The 22,682-nt window shown below is 41.5% G+C and overlaps 1 protein-coding gene across 1 annotated transcript in view; it reads left to right on the top strand.

The window, feature by feature from the left end:
- The window catches only part of LOC111950998 (serine/threonine-protein kinase 10-like), a 53,449-nt gene that overhangs the window by 17,119 nt on the left and 13,648 nt on the right, over positions 1-22,682 (top strand). The window contains 6 exon segments of the mRNA XM_023968952.2: positions 4,113-4,161; positions 5,877-6,026; positions 7,749-7,821; positions 9,875-10,069; positions 10,543-10,624; positions 17,475-17,615. Coding sequence (XP_023824720.1) covers positions 4,113-4,161; positions 5,877-6,026; positions 7,749-7,821; positions 9,875-10,069; positions 10,543-10,624; positions 17,475-17,615 — 690 coding nt within the window.

Genomic DNA, 22,682 nt, shown 5'->3' with positions numbered 1-22,682 from the left:
TGACTTCAACGTAATTATATATATATATATAATATGATATATATATATATATATTAATATACAGTGGGGAGAACAGAGTTATTTGATACACTGCCGATTTTGCAGGTTTTCCTACTTACAACAGCATGTAGAGGTCTGTAATTTTTATCATAGGTACACTTCAACTGTGAGAGGGCGGAATCTAAAACAAAAATCCAGAAAATCACATTGTATGATTTTTTAAGTAATTATTGCATTTTATTGCATGAGCATAACAGTTATTTGATCACCTACCAACCAGTAAGAATTCCGGCTCTCACAGACCTGTTTAGTTTTACTTTAAGAAGCCCTCCTGTTCTCCCACTCATTACCTGTATTAACTGCACCTGTTTGAACTCATTACCTGATAAGAGACAGCCTGTCCACACACTCAAGTCAAACAGACTCCAACCTCTCCACAATGGCGCAAGACCAGAAAGCTGTGTAAGGACATCAGGGATAAAATTGTAGACCTGCACAAGGCTGGGATGGGCTAACAGGAAATAGGCAAGCAGCTTGGTGAGAAGGCAACACAATGTTGCGCAATTATATTAGAAAATGGAAGAAGTTCAAGATGACGGTCAATCCCCCTCGGTCTGGGGCTCCATGCAAGATCGTCACCTCGTGGGGCATCAATGATCATGAGGAAGGTGTAGGGATCAGCCAGAACTACACGACAGGACCTGGTCAATGTGACCTGAAGAGAGCTGGGACCACAGTCTCAAAGAAAACCATTAGTAACACATTACGCCGTCATGGATTAAATACTACAGCGCCCGCAAGGTCCCCCCGTGCTAACCAGATCTCTCTCTTTTAAGTGTACCTATGATAAAAATGACAGACCTCTACATGCTTTGTAAGTAGGAAAACCTGCAAAATCGGCAGTGTATCAAATACTTGTTCTATATATAATATTACTACCATTCAAGTTTGGGGTCACTTGGAGTCGCCTCTTCACTGTTGAAGGAAATGTCTGAGTTCTTCTGTGTTCTTTTTGCCCATCTTAATCTTTTCTTTTTATTAGCCAGTCTGAGATATGGCTTTTTCTTTGCAACTGGGTACTATTTAATGAAGCTGCCAGTTGAGGACTTGTGAGTCGTCTGTTTCTCAAACCTCACACTCTAATGCACTTGTCCTCTTGCTCAGTTGTGCACCGGGGCCTCCCACTGCTCTTTCTATTCTGGTTAGAGACAGTTTGAGCTGTTCTGTGAAGGGAGTAGAACACAGCGTTGTACGAGATCTTCAGTTTCTTGGCAATTTCTTGCATGGAATAGTCTTCATTTCTCAGAACAAGAATAGACTGACGAGTTTCAGAAGAATGTTCATTTGTATTTGGACATTTTGAGCCTGTAATCGAACCCACAAATGCTGATGCTCCAGATAATCAAATGATCTAAAGAAGGCCAGTTTTATTGCTTCTTTAATCAGGACAACTGTTTTCAGCTGTGCTACCATAATTGAAAAAGGGTTTTCGAATTTATAAATAGCCTTTTTAAAATGATAAACTTGGATTAGCTAACACAACGTGCCATTGGAACACAGGAGTGATGGTTGCTGATAATGGGCCTCTGTACACCTATGTAGATATTCCATAAAAATATCTGCCGTTTCCAGCTACAATAGTCATTTACAACATTAACAATGTCTACACTGTATTTCTAATCAATTTGATGTTGTTTTAATGGACAAAAAAATGTGCTTTTCTTTCAATTGTAAGGACATTTCTAAGTGACCCCAAACTTTTGAACGGTAGTGTGTATGTATGTGTATATACAAACAAACAAACTGAACAGTACTGGACCCAAGATCGAATCTTATAGAATGTGATATGTATTTTCTCTGAATTATGTTCTCCAAGGGTGACAAACTTTCGACCTGTTAAATGGGTCCTAAACCAATTTTAGAACTGTACCTGTCTATCCCTGGAACGTTACTCAATTCCCAAAGTGTCACTATGCATAATGCTGATTCTGTTCATGATGGAGAAAAGATGTCCGGGAGATTTCTTAGAAGATGATGTTGCAAATCGGTGTCGGTACACAGTTGAATGAACTTAAATACCACGTCAATGTCGCCATGGTGCTACCTAAGCCAGTTTACTTGTGTATCTCACACAGTGGTTTCAAGTCTGCACCAGCATCAGCTCAACTTAACTTGCCCGACTGAGCAGTCAGTGGCATAAATTCAGAGGGCTTAGCCAGTGAAACGGCATCTTTTAACAGTCATCAATTATTAAGATAGTTCTCTCCAAGAGGAACATACAGGCTGTAGTTTGTATGCGGTCTGACCAGTTGGATCACGTCTTTCCCCAGTGCAAAATTGCTGTTGTCATCTGGAAACTATGCCAACATTCCCTCAAAGGGAGAAAACTGCTGTGATTTACCTACAGTAGTAGCGATAGATACAATTATCATTAGATTCCACTAAAAACTTCCTGTTGTCTATACATAAGACCACAAGCTGATAAAGCATTTTACAGTAGGTGTTTATCATGAAGTCATTTGAATGGCATTCAGTGGACACAGCCAATGTTGAGTTTGTACCAGGTATGCCTTCCTCTTAAGTCTATTTACCTAGCTTGTCATCCACATCTAAAGTATTTGTTGATGAGAGGATAAATAGGGATTCAAACTCCAGTGGATCCAATGTTAATACAAGGCCTCAAACACCACTTTTTAAAATCACCTTATGCCTCATAAGACGCCCTTGTTTTACTGTGGAGGCTAGCCAAGACTGACCGGAACATGGGCACCACCCTCGGCAGGGGATGGAGTCGTGTGTGTGTGTTCACTTATGTACAGTGACTACCTGTAAGTCCTCCATTAGTTTTGTTGCTTTGACAATGGTGTTATAGCACAGAGGTGAATTAATGGGTTGGAGAGGGCCTTTTTTGCTATGGCAACACAAGACCTAGTCTGTGTTACTCAATCGTCAGGGGGTTATGTAACAGTGAGATATGAATGCTGTTGATGAACAGTGACAAACCATCTGAGTGCCTTGGATAAAGAAACATGCACGTGCGTGCGAACACACCTCTTTGAAAATTTGAGGTGCTCTCAGAATCCCTTAAACAACGCCGGTATGTTAAAGTTACTGTACCCCACCAACCCTCGAGTTGTGGAATATGATCAAAACACCTTTCTACTCTGGCTTTATTGTGCTCGGCCCCCTGTTGACTTGCATGACACATTCATAAGTAGCCTTTGACAGTGCAGATGCACGGGATTGTTGTCAGTGGGCTTTTTTTCTATTCTGTTTCTGCCTTTCCTCAGCTCTTGCTGTTTCATCTTGGCAGGGATGGTATTTGGTTTATGTTACAGTGACAGTCTGTTATCGCATCCATCGCTAAACACACACTGACTGTAGTGCTGTTCTGTACGGCCACGGTGAGTATCGCCTATAGCGACACGAGGCATTGTAGAGTGATTGAGAGGGCTTTCAACACAGATGTCAGAGACAGGTGTACGACTAGAGACATAGAGTCGTACATAGACATAGTGTACGACTAGAAAGGGAGCTGTTGGTTAATCTCCTGGTGACTGGGCAGCGTCAGGCGTCTGCTGCTGACATGTGCTGTCTTTTATTGTATAGGTTATCGGAGTTCCAAGAGGCCTTACTGCCTATGACTCCTGTCTCGCTCTCTTCTCTAGATTTCAGACATTCTCTCAGGGCGATACAGCAGAGACCAGTGTATCTCAGTAAGATTGAAGGCAGCTAGGCTACTACCTGTCAATTCTCTGGACCTTCCCTCTCGTCTCCTCTCAGCCCCCCTCCATTTAATCCATCTTCTCTCTTTCTTTACCCATCGTCCTTTTCTCTGGGAAACGTCTGAAGTGATCACAGTAAAAGTCAAACAATAGCTACTAACATCTGCCTGTGACTTTGAAATGCGTCATGTTGATTGTTCTCTCGAAAATGTGACTTTCCATGGAATCCCTATTCCCTCTTAGGAAGTTTGTATTTAGTTTGTATTTCCTGATACAATTGTATTCTATTTATATTCAGTTTGTATTTCCTGATACATTTGTATTCAGTTTATTTCCTGATAAGTCTGTAAATCACAATACTGACGGTTTTCCTCTTCATCCCCACAGATCATGATTGAGTTCTGCCCCGGAGGAGCCGTGGACGCAACTATGTTAGGTACGGAGACATAGTGGGGTCCGGAATTATTGGATCCCTTGATAAAGATGAGCAAAAAATAATTAAAATTCTGAGCTATGTTGTATGCTAAATTGGAAGCAAAACAGCCCCATAACATGAAAGATCCACCACCATATTTTGTAGTAGAGATTAGGTATTTTCTGCACATGCATTGTTCTTTCGACAGGCCAACGTTGAGTTGACGAGGGCAGTCCATAAGCGCAGACAAAAGATATCAAGGATCCAGAAAGATTCTGTGTGGAGGAATTTTCTAAGATCCCTCCCATTGTGTTCTCCAATCTCATAACACATTTTAGAAAAAGGCTCAGTGTCATTATCCTCGCAATGCAAGAGGAGGGTGCTGAAGTATTTAAAACAGGGGATCCAATTATTTTTCTCCCATATATTTTAGAGATTTTTATTACTTTATCTGAGAAATTGTATTAGTATAAAATAATATACTTTTTCTCCCAAAAAATGCATACAATATAGGTCAGTATTTTATGCAGTATTTTTTTGCTCATCTTTATCAAGGGTGTCAATAATTCTGGACCCCACAGTACTGTAGACAGCGTGATGCTACATGGGTATGTGCTCTGTGCTCTCTCCCTTAGAACATTGCTTTCATAAGCTTCTCCCATTTGATGTTTCAGATTCTATACCTCAGGCCATAGCTGCAACTGCCAAGGCATTGTTGCTCTTAAGAATATTGCTTTATTATGAAATAATTGGCGAACGAGGCCAAGTGACGTCACGTTGTAATGGATCTGCTATTGTTGCAAAACACTAAGCGCAGATGGAGAGGAGACCCCTGGTAGTTTCCATGTAAAAGGACCGATGAGCACCGACACGATAAGTTCATATAAGCATGTTGAATTGGGTTTCAAATTAAATCGAAGAGTCTATATTTTTGAGAAATTAAGGCATATATACATTTTCAACCATTTTCCATCCTAAAAATCTGGAATAAACAAAGGGTTTGATTTCTGGTCAAACTGTTGGAAAAGGGGTCTTAGAAAACATCAACTACCAGAAAACGTCTTGAGTTATTAGAAATACATCAACTAGAGCTGTCAAATGACAAATAATGAAGTTAGTTAATGGTATTAGTTAATCGTTACCAAATCGGTAATGGAATTTCAGAAAAATCAGTAATGCAATTTCTGCAATTGAATTGGCTGCAATGGGGAAATCATAGTATTCACAAAAAAACTGTTGGGTTCACAAGTTTAGATGGCACAGTAAAGAGTCTAATTATGTACTGTTCAATAGATCTGAGTACACAATTTACTGTACTGAACTATACTCTACTTTACTGAACTCTGCTCTACTGTACTGTGGAATTGCCCTCCTGCTTCTCCKACAGCAGTCGCTGGCCCCAAATACAGCTAACCAAACACAGAAAGAATCGAGAGAGCCTGCTTTAGCATGTGAATGTTTTCTCAAAGTCAATTTACACTCTCTCGGCTCTCAGGGGGCAGTGGCCTCTTAAGACTACTTACATCTTGTTCTGGCAGAAGCCCGATCTGCTGCATAGGAAATACTCAGGTGACCCAATAAACCACCTTGCCTTCGGGGGAGTTCTGACTTGTTACCAGTAAAAATGGGTTGTACCATTTTTCTCTTGAGGGGATTTAAAGTAAAACTTTTGTTGTTGATGTGTAAAGTGATGTCCGTTACCCTAACCGGTGTCCTTGCCTATTTCTGGTCTGCAGAGCTGGACCGTGGCCTGATAGAGCCCCAGATCCAGGTAATCTGTAAACAGATGCTGGAGGCCCTGGTCTACCTGCACAGCATCAAGATCATCCACAGAGACTTGAAGGCCGGGAACATCCTTCTTACACTGGAGGGAGACATCAAGCTAGGTGAGTCTCTATATTCTCCCTCCACAGTGTTTTACCCATAGAATGTATTCTTCTAGAACACGGAGAACTCTAGAATGCTAGAACCAGTGTTCTGCTTATTGGGTCTAACCATCCCCCTTAATCTTCCTCTATGTTATCCACAGTCTTAAACTATTTGGACTAATTATCCAGTAAGCAACAAAGACTTCTCATTGGTAATTGTATATTGGTCACGGTTGTCTTTGGAAAAAGTGGCTGTTATCTTGTTGGACAGCAGAGCGTGATGGGAATGTTCACATAAATCGACCCAGTTAGAAAAAGTCCTTCCCTGAGGCATCTCGGAAGAATCAGATGTGAGATGTGTGGGAAAGCGTCATTCTGATAAATTCTTCCTCAATGTGATTTATAGCTAGTATTCTGTTGAGTTTCAGTATCCCTGAAGTTCTGTGTGCTGAGGATTTGGGTCCAAAAGGTCTATCAGATTTTTGTTGAATCACCACGTGCCAAACAATATGGCTGCTTTGTGGAGCCTATAATAGCTTTATAAATGTCAGACTGAGAGAAAGGGAGGAGCAGGGAAGAGAGCTGTACTGTACTCGAAAAGGCTGCCTGATAACTCCCGTGAACTTAAGGACCCCCTGGGAACTCCCGCTGTCAGTGACTTCCAACCCCTGTCTGAACTTCAGACAGTCTGACTGATTTGTCATGTTACAAGGCCCTCTTCAGTGTTTCACTAGGACAGACGCCGGAGCTTTGTTTTAATGACTGGGAGAGTCTCTAACGGAAAGTTACCCAAATAAGACCGACGTGTACAGTACAGTTCAGTTGGCCTGTCATTTTGCTCCATAGATGTAGAATTTGGATCTGCTCCTCAGGAACAGATAACAGATACTCTTGCTGTCTTGGGAAAGTGGAGTATTTTCATCCTAGTTCATAGGGTTGTCCCATTCTCAAATCAAATCAACCATCACTGAAAAGGCATTGGCTCCTAAAGAATTCCTCAAGGCCTAACAGACATCAGACACTATACTTACCAAAGGGAAGTCTGAAGTCTCAGTTCATGATTTTAAGGAACAGTTAAAAGGTCAAATATGACAAAATTATTTAACCATTGTTTAACTAGGCAAGTCAGTTAAGAACATTCTTATTTACAATGATGGTCTAGGAACAGTGGGTTAACTGCCTTCTTTGGGGGCAGAACGACAGATTTTTACCTTATCAGCTCGGGGATTCGATCTAGCAACCTTTCCTTTTACTGGCCCAACGCTCTAACCACTATGCTACCTGCCGCCCCAGGTAGCCTAGGCCGTCATTGTTAATAAGAATTTTGTTTTTAATTGCCTTGCTTTGTAAATAAAGGTGGTAGTAGTAGTATAAAAGACTACAATCTGAACTGTAGACCTTTGCAAACATTGCCCTGGTCTCATCCCAGGCGGTCTCTGGTAATATCCTGAGAAAGACTTGTGTTGCTAAAGCAGAAATAACATCTCTGTAAGTGCTGGATCATGTTTGGGGAAATGGAAAGGTCGTTTTGGATGTTATACCCTGTGCTGTAAATTTAATCAGTCAGCTTTGCGTCTTGTCTCTGATATCATGGCAATTTTACGGTGTAGAAACACATTCCTCCCCCGAAAGAAGAAATGAGGTTATAACACTGGCCTGTCAATCATTCTCTCTACCAAGAAATGGAATTCTGAAAAACATTTGAACTGTTCTGTTTTCTTTCTGTCTCAATGCTTGCAGCGGATTTTGGCGTGTCAGCGAAAAATACCAAAACTCTGCAAAGAAGGGACTCTTTTATAGGAACACCATACTGGTGAGTACATACACATGAAAACAAAGGGGAATGACAATGGGTGTCGACACTGCCAGTGATTGCGTCCAAAATGCCACCTTTTATTGGGCTCTGGTCAAAATATAACGCACTATGCAGGGAATATGGTGCCATTTGGGACACATGTCTTTAATAGGATTATGGTTGTACTGCATGACTGGATGTCAAAAATCAGTGTGGTTTGATCATAGCCTTAYAAGGCCCTTGGAAAAGCTCTTATGTCTTAGTTTGATTCTGAACCTTGTGCTTTAGCTGGGCCTGGCTGGTTTGCCAATAAGCATGGTTCGGTTGAAGTTAACTATTGACCAGAGCAGGTTATCCAATGTCGATTGGGATAGCTTCTCACCCTGCCCAGGTGTTGCACAATGTTCGATAGCGTCATAAATGAGATACAGATGGGATTTCATCATGTGTATTCTGCTGTGAATTTGAAGCTTATTTTAAAAACATTAAATTGATTTATTTAACCTTTATTTAACTAGGCAAGTCAGTTAAGAACAAATTCTTATTTACAATGACGGCCTACCAAAAGGCAAAATGCCTCCTGTGGTGACAGGCTGGGATTAAAAATAAAATATAAATATAGGACAAAACACACATCACGACAAGAGGGACAACGCAACACTACATAGAGACCTAAGATGACAACATAGCAAGGCAGCAACATATGACAACACAACATGGTAGCAGCACAAAACATGGTACAAACATTATTGGGCACAGACAACAACACAAAGGGCAAGAAGGTAGCGACAACAATATATCACGCAAAGCAGCCACAACTGTCATTAAGAGTGTCCATGATTGAGTCTGAATGAAGGGATTGAGATAAAACTGTCCAGTCTGAGTGTTTGTTGCAGCTCATTCCAGTCGCTAGCTGCAGCAAGCGGAAAAGACGAGCGACCCAGGGATGTGTGTGCTTTGGGGACCTTTAACAGAATGTGACAGAATGTGAACGGGTGTTGTATGTGAACAAACCACAAGCTTTATTAAACCCTCAGAGGTAGTAATCACACCTGTGCGGAGAGGGGCATTCTTCTTACCAAACCTCATGACCTTAGTTTTGGAGGTGTTCAGAATAAGTTTAAGGGTAGAGAAAGCTTGTTGGACATTTAGAAAGCTTTGTTGTAGAGTATTTAACACAACATCTGKGGAGGGGCTAGCTGAGTATAAGACTGTGTCATCTGCATATAAATGGATGAGAGAGCTTCCTACTGCCTGAGCTATGTTGTTGATGTAAATTGAGAAGAGCGTGGGGCCTAGGATTGAGCCTTGGGGTACTCCCTTGGTGACAGGCAGTGGCTGAGACAGCAGATTTTCTGACTTTTATACACTGCACTCTTTGAGAGAGGTAGTTAACAAACCAGGCCAAAGACCCCTCAGAGACACCAATATTCCTTAGCCAGCCCAGAAAAATGGAATGGTCTCCCGTATTAAAAGCTTTGGTCAAGTCAATAAAAATGGCAGCACAACATTGTTTAGAATCAAGGGGAATGGTGACATCATTGAGGACCTTTAAGGTTGCAGTGACACATCCATAACCTGAGTGGAAACCAGATTGCCGTGAGAATACTATAGACAAGAAAAGAAAACCAGTCAGTTGATTATTTTTCCAACACTTGATAAACAGGGCAAAATAGAAATAGGCCTATAACAGTTAACAGTGTACCATTTCTTTAAGATTATGGAACGTGTCACTTTTGATCGTAAGCAAACACTGCATACCCCTCTATCTCTCGAGCTCAGATAAAGTACGTTATTATGCCTGCTATCCACTTGGTCAGTAAACATAGCTCAATCGAAAGTGTGTTGACATGCAAATATTGGCCGTGAGCTTGGAATGTGAACTATTTACAACTGTGTACAAGTATTTACAACTTTTGCAATAAGCCAACAGCAATAAACGTGAGGGACGTTTCAGATGAATCATATGAAACCTAAACATTAACTTCACTCTTTTTTTGTCCTAAAAAAACACCAGAGGAAATTTGTCCACCATATTAGAAGTCCTCTATTGTACTACGTTGTATTCTAGGATGGCTCCTGAGGTGGTGATGTGTGAGACCATGAAGGACGCTCCGTATGACTACAAGGCTGACATCTGGTCCCTGGGCATCACCCTGATCGAGCTGGCCCAGATCGAGCCCCCGCACCACGAACTCAACCCCATGAGGGTCCTGCTGAAGATAGCCAAGTCTGAGCCCCCTACCCTGGAGCAACCCAGCAAGTGGTGAGAGGAGAGGAGGGGCCAGAGAGGAGAGGAGGGGCCGGATAGGAGGGGCCAGAGGTCTACAGGTCTACATCTGTCCTTTAAACTAAGCCGCCACAAGCCGGTGAACACAGCAATATGATTGTGTAAAGCTGTGGCTTTTCTAATCAGTTTTTATGAGGCGGTGTGTTCCATTGCTCAGCAGATGCGAGAGCTCGGGTCTATTCCCCCACTCCCCCAGGTGCTGAGAGCTCTCTCCAGATGAGAAGAGCATTGCTAGTGAAAGCTTTATTTGTCGAAAGAAATATAGCCGTGATTAAAGTAATGATTACCCACCTTGCAGAGCTGTGCAGCCAACTGTGTACCGCATTCCTGAATCTGTTCCGTTCTAGCCTCAGCCTGTGTCATTAAGTTATCTAGTGAAAATATTACCACCACCCCATCAGTCCTTCTCCCTTCTTTGATTAATGTTCCCGTCATTCTGTGTGTTTAAGGTCACGGGAGTTTAAGGATTTCCTGAAAAAGTCGTTGGATAAGAATCCAGAGAGTCGGCCAGACGCAGCACAGCTCTTGGAGGTAAGCTAGCCTCAGACACAATATATATACTGTTGTATACCTCTCTCTGATGTATGAGGACGTTCCCCCTCTGTCTTTTTCTCACTCTTCACAGGTCCACCATCTTAACCTCCCAAAATATCAGCTGTTTCAGACACGAGGAATGGTGACATGATACGATAGGCAAATGAGCAGTACCATACAGAGGGCATTGGGTAGATGGAGAGTGCGAAAGAGAGAACGTGGAAAGAGACAAGGCGTATTTTAAAATGCAGGAGCCACAGCTTCCTGTTTGGGTTCCACAGCAGAGGGGAATGCCAGCAACTTGCATTCCTGTTTCCAACGAATGGCGCTTTGGGATTTCTCCTTATTCTCTCCACCCTTTGCCAATTACAGAGGCCCAAAGCCTGCTGGAAGTTTAGAGGGAGATGGGAGTGGTCGTGTTCAGTGCCTCACGGAAGGTTTTGATCGCTATCATACTTATGTTTCTAGCCCGGTTAGATGGCATTGATGGCAATAAGGCCCATTGAACAGCATTCATCCGCACCCTCTGTGACTCATGACATAGATCAGGGATCATCAACTAGATTCAGCTGCGGGACAAGTGGATGGTCAGGGGGGCCAGAACATCATTACAAATAATTTGTCAACTGAAAATTGACCGCCAGAACAGATATAATATTTGACTAAAACATAATCATTTCAAACCTTCCTTACATTTATATACAATCACATATCTATCTAAAACATTTTTGCTCAACAAACTTGGGGGGCTAAATGAAGTCACCCGCGGACCGCCAGTTGGGGAACCCTGACATGCATTGTGACAGGGGGAGGAGGCCTTGGGGTTACTTCGTGTTGTGGATCACTAATTAATAGAGAGACTGGAAATCTAATTAGAGGGCAGTTTAATTACATCCATTATTCCAGTGAAAAGTTGGATGGTGTCCATGTGCTATATATTATGTCAGGGGACAAACATAAGTCAAGTCAATGTGACTGTAGCTCTCCTCTCTCCCCCTCTCTGTTATGGCATGTTATCACAGCACCATAGTGCCCTCCAAGCTCATGACTAGGCTAAGGACCCTGGGACTGAACTCCTCCCTCTGCAACTGGATCCTGGACTTCCTTACGGGTCGCCCTTAGGTGGTAAGGGTAGGCAACAACCCATCTGCCACGCTGACCCTCACCATGGGGGCCCCTCAGGGGTCCGTGCATAGTCCCCTCCTGTACTCCCTGTTCACCCACGACTACATGGCCGCGCACGACTCCAACATCATTCAATTTGCTGGTGACACGATGGTGGCAGGCCTGATCACCGATGACGATGAGACAGCCTATAGTTTGTTATCAAGAAAACGTCACAATAGCGTTCGACTTGTCTGCTTTGACTTGTCTGCTGCCAAAAACGTTTTCAACATTCATCTGTAAAATGATAGTCTAGAAACTAAAGCTTTGGTTGTCTTCCTCTCAGGCTTCCATGTCTTCTCCCTGGACCTCCTAAATGTCCACCTCTTGAACATCAGACTCTGAGGCCTCATCTTCACKGTCACTTTTCAACCTTTTTTAGGATGGCTCGTTGTCAGGCTCAAAAAGCCTCAAATTTGCCCGGGTGGCCACCAATTTTTCAACCCTTGTATTGGTCAGCCTGTTGCGTGCTTTGGTGTGTGTTCCCAAACAAGGACCCGTTGCGCTCTGAGGTGGCTGATGTTGGTGGGATTTGGAGGATGATGTAGGCAACAGGGGAAAGAGCCTCAGATCGACAAAGTCCCTTCCACCAGGTGGCTGATGAAATATGTTGGCACGACTGCCATATTGCATCTCCATCCCAAAGCCCTTGCTTGGAAGTGTACTTCACCAGACTGCCAAGAACCTTGCCCTCATCCAGGCCATAGACACCATAGGCCTTGTTGATCTCTGCATCAGACAGGATGCTCTTGCCAGCATACTTGGGGTCCAACATGGACGCTGTGGCGTGTATGGGCTTCAGGCAGAAGTCATCACGCTTTTTGATGTATTTCAGAACTGCAGTTTCCTCTGCTTGGAGCAACAGTAAAGTGGGCAGGGCAGTATGGATTTCTTCTCTTACATCTGCAAGCAGAGTCTGAACATCAGACAGGATGTAGTTAATTATTCCTTGCCCACGAACATTCAACCACCCATCAGAGATGATTGCAATARTCTGCTTTCTCTATGATTTGCTTGACCTTCACTTGAACTCTGCATCCAGCAAATGAGTAGATAAAGCATGTCTGTTTGGAGGAGTGCATGTTGGGCAAAAACATTCAGAAATCTCTTCCAATACACATTGCCTGTCAGCATTTCTCTGACTACGTTCCTCTATTGTCAAAAAAAACTTCTGATTCCAGGAGGAACATGAGCTGTTGCTGTTGATAAGGTGTCTGATTCATCATTTTCATCTCGAATAGAAGTAGAGGGACTTTTGTCAGAGGTTGTGAGCGCTGAGGGAACTTTATGCACTTGGCCAGATGATTCTGCATCTTTGTTGCATTTTTCACATGATTTGGTACAGTATTTCCAAATGTACACAGCTTTTCCTTCTACATTAGCTGCAGTGAAATGTCTCCACACATCAGATAGTGCCCGTGGCATTTCCCTGTGAAGATTAGAAAAAAGGAGGTACAAAAAAAAACAAATAATACAATTCCATGTACAGATAAATAGTTAAGCAGTTAGTTTAAACAACTCCTTTGTGAGATAAGATACATGTTTTAAAATWAAACATGTATAGAAACAGGGGAATTAACACTAGCAGAAATTGTTAACAAGTTAGAAATTATTTAAACACCGTAGGCTACTATTTACTAGTTAACAAAAAATCATGTATGTCATATAAAATATATTCACCCCAGCCAGTATTGTAATCAAAACTTACCAGAAAGCATGTAGTCCTTGGCTCAGACAGTCTAGTAGTGTGAGATCAATAGCATCTCATTAGTGTGCAAGATCTTGAGATTCAGCTGTACATGTGATGGAAGAGTGCACAGTATATGCAGAGGGTTGCAATTCCATTGAATTGGGGATAGTTTAACCAAAATATGCCACAAGACCTATAATTGCCTTGTGTATCCCACCTAAAAGGTTCACTGTTATAAGTAATTTTTTGGGGATGAATTTAAGCAAAATCCCCGATATTCCCAGGCTTACCTTCCCATGAATATTTTCAGAAAATATCCGGAAATTTCCCGTAAAGTTTCCAACCCTTGGCAACCCTAGTCAGAACTGCACATTTGTAATTATTTCACATTTAGCTCCATCATCAGAGTAATAGGGCAATCAGTAAACCTCAATTTATCATGCATTTTCAGATATGTGAGGGTAGCTAGCTAGCGAATGCAAACAACGTGTCATTTAGCTTGCTTCATCAGAGATTAGGCTTTTGGAAAGGGCTCGACATCTTCTGGTAAAGTTGTCAGTCGGACTTCTGTCAGCACTATTATAGATGGAAAGCAAATCAAACAACATTTGGATATAGTAATCTAGTTTATCCCTTGTTAACATCTACGGGATCGGTGTCCCCTTCATGAGACGGTTGAGCTAACGTGCGCTAATGTGATTAGCATGACGTTATAAGTAACAAGAAAATTTCCCGGGACATAGACATATCTGATATGGGCAGAAAGCATAGATTCTTGTTAATCTAACTGCACTGTCCAATTTACAGTAGCTATTACAGTGAAATAATACCATTATATTGTTTGAGGAGAGTGCACAGTTGTGTACTTGAAAATATCAAAAAACCAATTAGGCACATTTGGGCAGACTTTATACAACATTTTGAACTGTAATGCAATGGTTCATTGGATCGGTCTACTAGCTAGCTATTTTTTATTTTTTATTGAATCTTTATTTAACTACTCAAGTCAGTTAAGAACATATTCTTATTTACAATGACGGCCTACCCCGGGCCAAACACTAACCCGGACTACGCTGGGCCAATTGTGCGCCACCCTATTGGACTCCCAATCACGGCCAGTTGTCATACAGCCTTGAGTCGAACCAGGGTCTGTAGTGACGCCTCTATCACTGAGATACAGTGCCTTAGAACGCTGCACCACTTGGGAGCCCCAAATTTGATTGACGTGGTCAATCAATCAATGTAGCTTATCATGTCTGTCAGCAGCAATCATGGTTAAATATTATTTAACAATGTTGAAAAGGGGATGACGTTAGCTAACTTCACTAGTTAGGCCTACGTTGGTTGGAGAAAACGGTACATTAGGTAAAGTAAACATTATCAGCTATATGTGTAGGGTCTTAATTTGATCACCCTTTTGTTGCTGAGGGTTTTCCTGCACTTAAGGAAATTCAAACTTGTAGTGTATTCAAGTTTTAAAAAGGCTTCTGAAGTTTGTCATTTCCATTTTAAAATGTCACAATGTCAACCTCTACAAAAAAAGCCATGAATTATAGTCCAAATAACAATTCACATTTCCTGTTGCTGAAGGATTATTTTCCTGCTGTAGCAAACAGTAATGTTACATGGGCAAATGGGCCCTTCTGCTGCTTAATTCCCCCATGAAGGATGGGGAAATTAACATGAACCACTCATACTTACTGATCAGGTATAGTTCACTTATTTTATATCACTCAAATATCCAATTCATGTTGGCTACTGTCACGCAACTGAAATTACATGATCAATTGATGTTTACTGATCATTAAAATCATGCATTTTACTTGCTGTAGGCATATAACGCTGTTGGAGCTGTTGTTTTGTGTGGAATAATCGAAAATGTGTAGTTCTGACTTTGCTCTTCAAGAGGTGATGATATTAGAACTAAATAATTCAAATGTATTTAACAATCCCTTGAAAACAGCACACAGTTGTCAGTGGCAAATGGAACGCTCTGGACCAAAAAGATTTGTCATGGGTCCTCAGATCCTCAAAATATTATACAGCGGCACCATTGAGATGATATTGACTGGCTGCCTCACATCTAGGTATGGCAACAGCTTGGCATCCGACAGTAAGAAGCCACAGAAGGTTGTGCGTAATGCCCAGTACATCACTTGGGCAGAGGTCCTTGCCATCCAGGACCTCCTATACCAGGCAGTGCAGAGGAAGGCCCTAAAATTTCTCAGACTCCAGCCACCCAAGTCATAAACTGTTCTCTCTGCTACTGCACAGCATGCGGTACCGGAGAGCCAAGTCTGGGACCAAAAGGCTCCTGAACAGCTTCTACCCCCAAGCCATAAGACAGCTGAACAGTTAATTAAATGGCTACCCTGACTATTTACATTGACCCTCTTTTTATTTGCACTGACTCTCTTGTACTGGCTCTATGCACACTTACTGGACTCGACCCACACACTCACACATACTACACTGACACTCCAACACATGAGAACACACACTACATACGATCACACACACAAAACACACTCACACATGCTTATTGACGCCACACACACCCAGAGACACACTTTCACACTCTTCACATACGCTGTTGCTACTCTGTTTATCTATCCTGATTGCCTAGTCACTTTTACCCCAACATACATCAAATCAAATGTTATTGGTCACATACACATGGTTAGCAGATGTTAATACGGGTGTAGTGAAATGTTGTGCTTCTAGTTACGACAGTGCAGTACATATTACCTCAACTACCTTGTCCCCTGCACATTGACTCTGAACTGGTACTCCTTTTATATAGTCTCTTTATTGTTGTTTTATTCGTACTATTTATTTGTATTTTATTTAGGGCTCGTAAGTATTGTATTCGGCGCATGTGACATAACGATTTGATATCCATGGCCGCCTCATCCCATATGAGGAATGTTGTATACATGTTGTCTACACAACCACATGATGAAGTATCTTAACTCCCCACGGCCGTGATGGTGGATCTGGTGGGGACCATCTGGGCCTAACCACAGATCTAGGATCAGATTACCCATACCCAGGCGATCCAGGCGATCCTAGATCAGCACTCCTACTCTGAGGTGCTGGGTCTCAGAGAGGGGCTGCGGTGTAAAAGGACACACTGTCAGAAAAGGACACACTGTTCAGCTCAGCAGAAACCAAGCTTGTGGTTTTTATAATAGTTATAGAGGTAGCTTGTACCGTGTACCCAGGAAGTGATGATGTGTTTTAGAATGTCTTATCATTTCTCTTGGATTTCCAGTGAGCGAAGTGCATAAGTCTTAGTGACGTGTTTTAAAATGCTTCTCACTGTTTTACTTGATACCCTAGACACTGCTGTGTGGTGTTCAAGTACAGCACTTTGCCTGGCGTTCTCCTGTCGCCTGTGTGATAGCTGGCACTCTGTTCTCCCCTGACTCATTGCTGACTTGATTAATTTTCTGTCATTGGAGAAGTTAAAAGCTATTGCTAATGCTACCACACAGATTCAGGCAGCCCAGAGTGTCCCTTTGCTCCTCAGCCAGTCTCCTCTCACATGCCTACCTGCTTGCCTGCACCAGCTGGGCCAATTAAATTACCCGTGGTGCAAATCACCTGAATAATGGATGATTTTCTCTTTTATCTTCTCTGCACTTACCTTTTCACAGCCTTGTTTGTGGCTGTCAAATGATCCCCTCTTAAGCCAGCTCATATTCATTCCCTCTAATTAAATTATTATTCTCTTTTTAGCTCTGTCTAATCGAGGAACTTCGTATCATAAGCACATGTGGATTTGGGGTAATAAACTCTTCATTGTTTCATCAGGGTGAGCTCATACCCTGGTCTCTGGTATTCTTGCCATGGGTCGATGCAGGTGGCACATTAAGTTTCTCCCTTCAGTGAAAGTTCCTCTTTGCTTTCTATGCCCCGGTCACTGTTCTATGTTCTTGGGTTGTAACATGGTTGTCCTGACTCCCTGTCTTGCCTCTACCCCCCCCCCAGCACCCCTTTGTCTGCTCGGTGAAGACCAACAGACCCCTGCAAGAGCTGGTTGCCGAGGCGAAGGCTGAAGTCATGGAGGAAATTGAGGACAATAGAGAGGAAGGAGAGGAGGATGACACCGCTGAGCTCACAGTCCCAGTGGTAAGACTTCTACTGCTGACTCTCTACTGTGTCTTTATCGTCTCCCTCTTTGTCGTGTGTGTTTGTGTGATATATATATATATATCTATATAGATATATGATATGATATAGATAGATATATATCTATCTATATCATATCATATATCTATATCTATATATATATATATCTTTCACAATCTCAAATAAATAAATAATTTGTCACATACACAAATTGTTGCAAAATGCTTGTTTCAGACTAGCCTTATACAATAGATCTCAAAGTTGTTTGGATTATTCAACCAAGAATGTATCTCATTACCAATCATAATGGGAGGGAAATCAGAGGACGTGTGTAGCAATGTCATGTTAATGTCTACGTACAATAACAGCTGTATAGAATTACAGTACATCAACTGTTGACAGTTTCTATGTTTGCTGACTTTCCTTCAAGATGTTTCTGCTAGCACGCCCTAAACCCCACAATCTGCAGCTTCCTGTGCACCAGTGTGTGTGTGTGTGGTCTACCCTCTAACTGGGGAGTGTATTGACTGAGCAGGGGAGGTAGTCAGGACAGCGCTCACTGAAGTGTGGGGGTGTGTCTGTGGTGTTAGGAGTGCAAACACTGAGATGGGGCCGAGGGGACACACACACACACTGAGATGATAGAATACAAACGCACACAAACTCAAGCACATTCTGCACACACTGATAGCCGCACACTCCCGGGGTGACCTCGACCTCCAGCTGCCATTATGTCCATGATGAGAATTGTATGTATGGTCATTCAACTATGTTCATGGTGAGGACTCTTTGTATGGTCATTCTACTATTCAAACACTAAAAGGCAATTTCTTGCACAAAGATTGCGCCTCATCCAGGATGTAAAAACAACCTCAATGGAGAATCTGCATAGAAAATGTTTTTTTTTTTTCAGGATAAGGGTTCATTTGTTTCAGGGAAACAGCCCCTAAAACATCTACTATTCAAATCCTATCAGATCAACTAATCAAACACTTCCAGTTAAGTKTTTCTGTGTACTTGCCATGTGATCGAGTAATAGGTTTGTGGTCTATGCATGTATAGGGGGACTGGATTAGAAAGTGAGAGAAAATCAGAGGACACTAACTCACTGGAGCCAAACAAAGGAACAGAAACCGGAACACATGCTTTCACACAACCACTTACCCACCRCTAACAATACATGCTATTTGTCCTGCACACCGGCACAAATATCAAAGTTTGACATGACCCCTGTTCCACAGATTTTATCTTTAAGTTAACATATACCTTATTTTTCTAATAAAACTGTACTAAAACGAAGTTAACGACATTAGACTGGTCGGATTATTTCTAGGTGATAATGAGTCATTCATATATATTATGTGATATGGACCTGAGGTAATTTCAGGTCGGTCATTTTGGGTGGACCCTAGCATTATTGTTTTGGCTACTCTTAGCTCATCAGTATATCAGCTGTCTGTCTTGTCCTCTAGCCTTATAGCTGCTGCTGACACAGTCTGAAATCAGCACACACTCCAAACTGCTTTCACCTCACAAACAGAAACCCCCCGCCCCAGAGGGAAACTCGAGGCCTGAGAGTGCATCTTTCAGGAAACCTTAGACCTCCTTTGCGCACGCATGCACACGCGCAGGAACCCACAGCATGTGCATTGGCGGAGTGTAGAGGTTGTGAACAGCCCTCTCAGGGCCTGGGACCTCATTTATCAAAGGTGCGTGCGAACGTGCGTGCGAAAAAAGACTCTAAACCTTGCGTGCGCTAGTTTTCCTGTAAAGGTTGGTATATATACGTTTTGAACTTTTTTGAAAAGTGTGTGTATCGCCACACAAATCCCAGACCATGTTTATGCGCAACTTCTAGTGGTTGATCAACTGTATTGCATGCAAATATTGTTGTTGTTGGGAGAAATGGAGGTGATTGACGCACAGGAATTATAATAATGGTAGGCTAATAACATTAAAACGTCTAGGCCTAATGATAAAATATATGCATTTTCTGTTGGTAAAAAGATCCCATACCCAGTTTGCATAGAATGTCGCTTAATATATTTATTTAAATTTTATTATATATAGACCTAAATCATATAGCAGGACGTGTCCTTCCTTTTCTGACATGACTGGTATATTCCCGCTACACAACCAATATTAGGATACCATTTATCCATCGCTCATTCAATAACTAACCATGCTACCATTTATCCATCGCTCATTCAATAACTAACCATGCTACCATTTATCCATCGCTCATTCAATAACTAACCATGCTACCACTTATCCATCGCTCATTCAATAACTAAGCAGGATACCATTTATCCATCGCTCATTCAATAGCTAACCATGCTACCACTTATCCATCGCTCATTCAATAACTAACCATGCTACCATTTATCCATCGCTCATTCAATAACTAAGCAGGATACCATTTATCCATCGCTCATTCAATAGCTAAGCAGGATACCATTTATTCCATTGCTCATTCAATAACTAAGCAGGATACCACTTATCCATCGCTCATTCAATAACTAAGCAGGATACCACTTATCCATCGCTCATTCAATAACTAAGCAGGATACCATTTATCCATCGCTCATTCAATAGCTAAGCAGGATACCACTTATCCATCGCTCATTCAATAACTAAGCAGGATACCATTTATCCATCGCTCATTCAATAGCTAAGCAGGATACCATTTATCCATCGCTCATTCAATAACTAAGCAGGATACCATTTATCCATCGCTCATCAATAACTAAGCAGGATACCATTTATCCATCGCTCATTCAATACTAAGCAGGATACCATTTATCCATCGCTCATTCAATAACTAAGCAGGATACCACTTATCCATCGCTCATTCAATAACTAAGCAGGATACCATTATCCATCGCTCATTCAATAGCTAACCATGCTACCATTTATCCATCGCTCATTCAATAACTAAGCAGGATACCATTTATCCATCGCTCATTCAATAACTAACCATGCTACCATTTATCCATCGCTCATTCAATAACTAACCATGCTACCATTTATCCATCGCTCATTCAATAACTAACCATGCTACCATTTATCCATCGCTCATTCAATAACTAAGCATGCTACCATTTATCCATCGCTCATTCAATAACTAAGCATGCTACCATTTATCCATCGCTCATTCAATAACTAAGTATGCTCCATTTATCCATCGCTCATTCAATAACTAAGCATGCTACCATTTATCCATCGCTCATTCAATAACTAAGCATGCTACCATTTATCCATCGCTCATTCAATAGCTAACCATGCTACCATTTATCCATCGCTCATTCAATAGCTAACCATGCTACCACTTATCCATCGCTCATTCAATAGCTAACCATGCTACCATTTATCCATCGCTCATTCAATAGCTAACCATGCTACCATTTATCCATCGCTCATTCAATAACTAACCATGCTACCATTTATCCATCGCTCATTCAATAACTAACCAGGATACCATTTATCCATCGCTCATTCAATAACTAACCATGCTACCATTTATCCATCGCTCATTCAATAACTAACCATGCTACCATTTATCCATCGCTCATTCAATAACTAACCATGCTACCATTTATCCATCGCTCATTCAATAACTAACCATGCTACCATTTATCCATCGCTCATTCAATAACTAACCATGCTACCATTTATCCATCGCTCATTCAATAACTAACCATGCTACCATTTATCCATCGCTCATTCAATAACTAACCATGCTACCATTTATCCATCGCTCATTCAATAACTAACCATGCTACCATTTATCCATCGCTCATTCAATAACTAACCATGCTACCATTTATCCATCGCTCATTCAATAACTAACCATGCTACCATTTATCCATCGCTCATTAATAACTAACCATGCTACCATTTATCATCGCTCATTCAATAACTAACCATGCTACCATTTATCCATCGCTCATTCAATAACTAAACCATGCTACCATTTATCCATCGCTCATTCAATAACTAACCAGGATACCATTTATCCATCGCTCATTCAATAACTAACCAGGTACCATTTATCCATCGCTCATTCAATAACTAACCAGATACCATTTATCCATCGCTCATTCAATAACTAACCATGCTACCATTTATCCATCGCTCATTCAATAACTAACCATGCTACCATTTATCCATCGCTCATTCAATAACTAACCATGCTACCATTTATCCATCGCTCATTCAATAACTAACCAGGCTACCATTTATCCATCGCTCATTCAATAACTAACCAGGCTACCATTTATCCATCGCTCATTCAATAACTAACCAGGATACCATTTATCCATCGCTCATTCAATAACTAACCAGGATACCATTATCCATCGCTCATTCAATAACTAACCAGGTACCATTTATCCATCGCTCATTCAATAACTAACCAGGATACCATTTATCCATCGCTCATTCAATAACTAACCAGGATACCATTTATCCATCGCTCATTCAATAACTAACCAGGATACCATTTATCCATCGCTCATTCAATAAATAACCAGGATACCATTTATCCATCGCTCATTCAATAAACTAACCAGGATACCATTTATCCATCGCTCATTCAATAACTAACCAGGATACCATTTATCCATCGCTCATTCAATAACTAACCAGATACCATTTATCCATCGCTCTTCAATAACTAACCAGGATACCATTTTATCCATCGCTCATTCAATAACTAACCATGGTACCATTTATCCATCGCTCATTCAATAACTAACCATGGTACCATTTATCCATCGCTCATTCAATAGCTAACCATGCTACCATTTATCCATCGCTCATTCAATAGCTAACCATGCTACCATTTATCCATCGCTCATTCAATAGCTAACTATGCTCGAAAGTAAATAGACTGGTAACCTATGACAGTATGGGTAGGCTACAGTATTGTTTGGTGATATGAGCGTGGCATAATAGCCTATTTCATCTTAAAGCTGATACCAAGGCAGGGGAGAGTTTGATAAATCACATTCATTTGTTGCACACGCAAATCCTAGAATCAGAATCCTAGAATCCAGTTGTGTTTAG

This window comes from Salvelinus sp. IW2-2015, linkage group LG23 (assembly GCF_002910315.2).
Source record: "Salvelinus sp. IW2-2015 linkage group LG23, ASM291031v2, whole genome shotgun sequence".
Classification (NCBI taxonomy): Eukaryota; Metazoa; Chordata; class Actinopteri; order Salmoniformes; family Salmonidae; genus Salvelinus; species Salvelinus sp. IW2-2015.
This window is presented reverse-complemented; position numbering and strand designations above follow the sequence as displayed.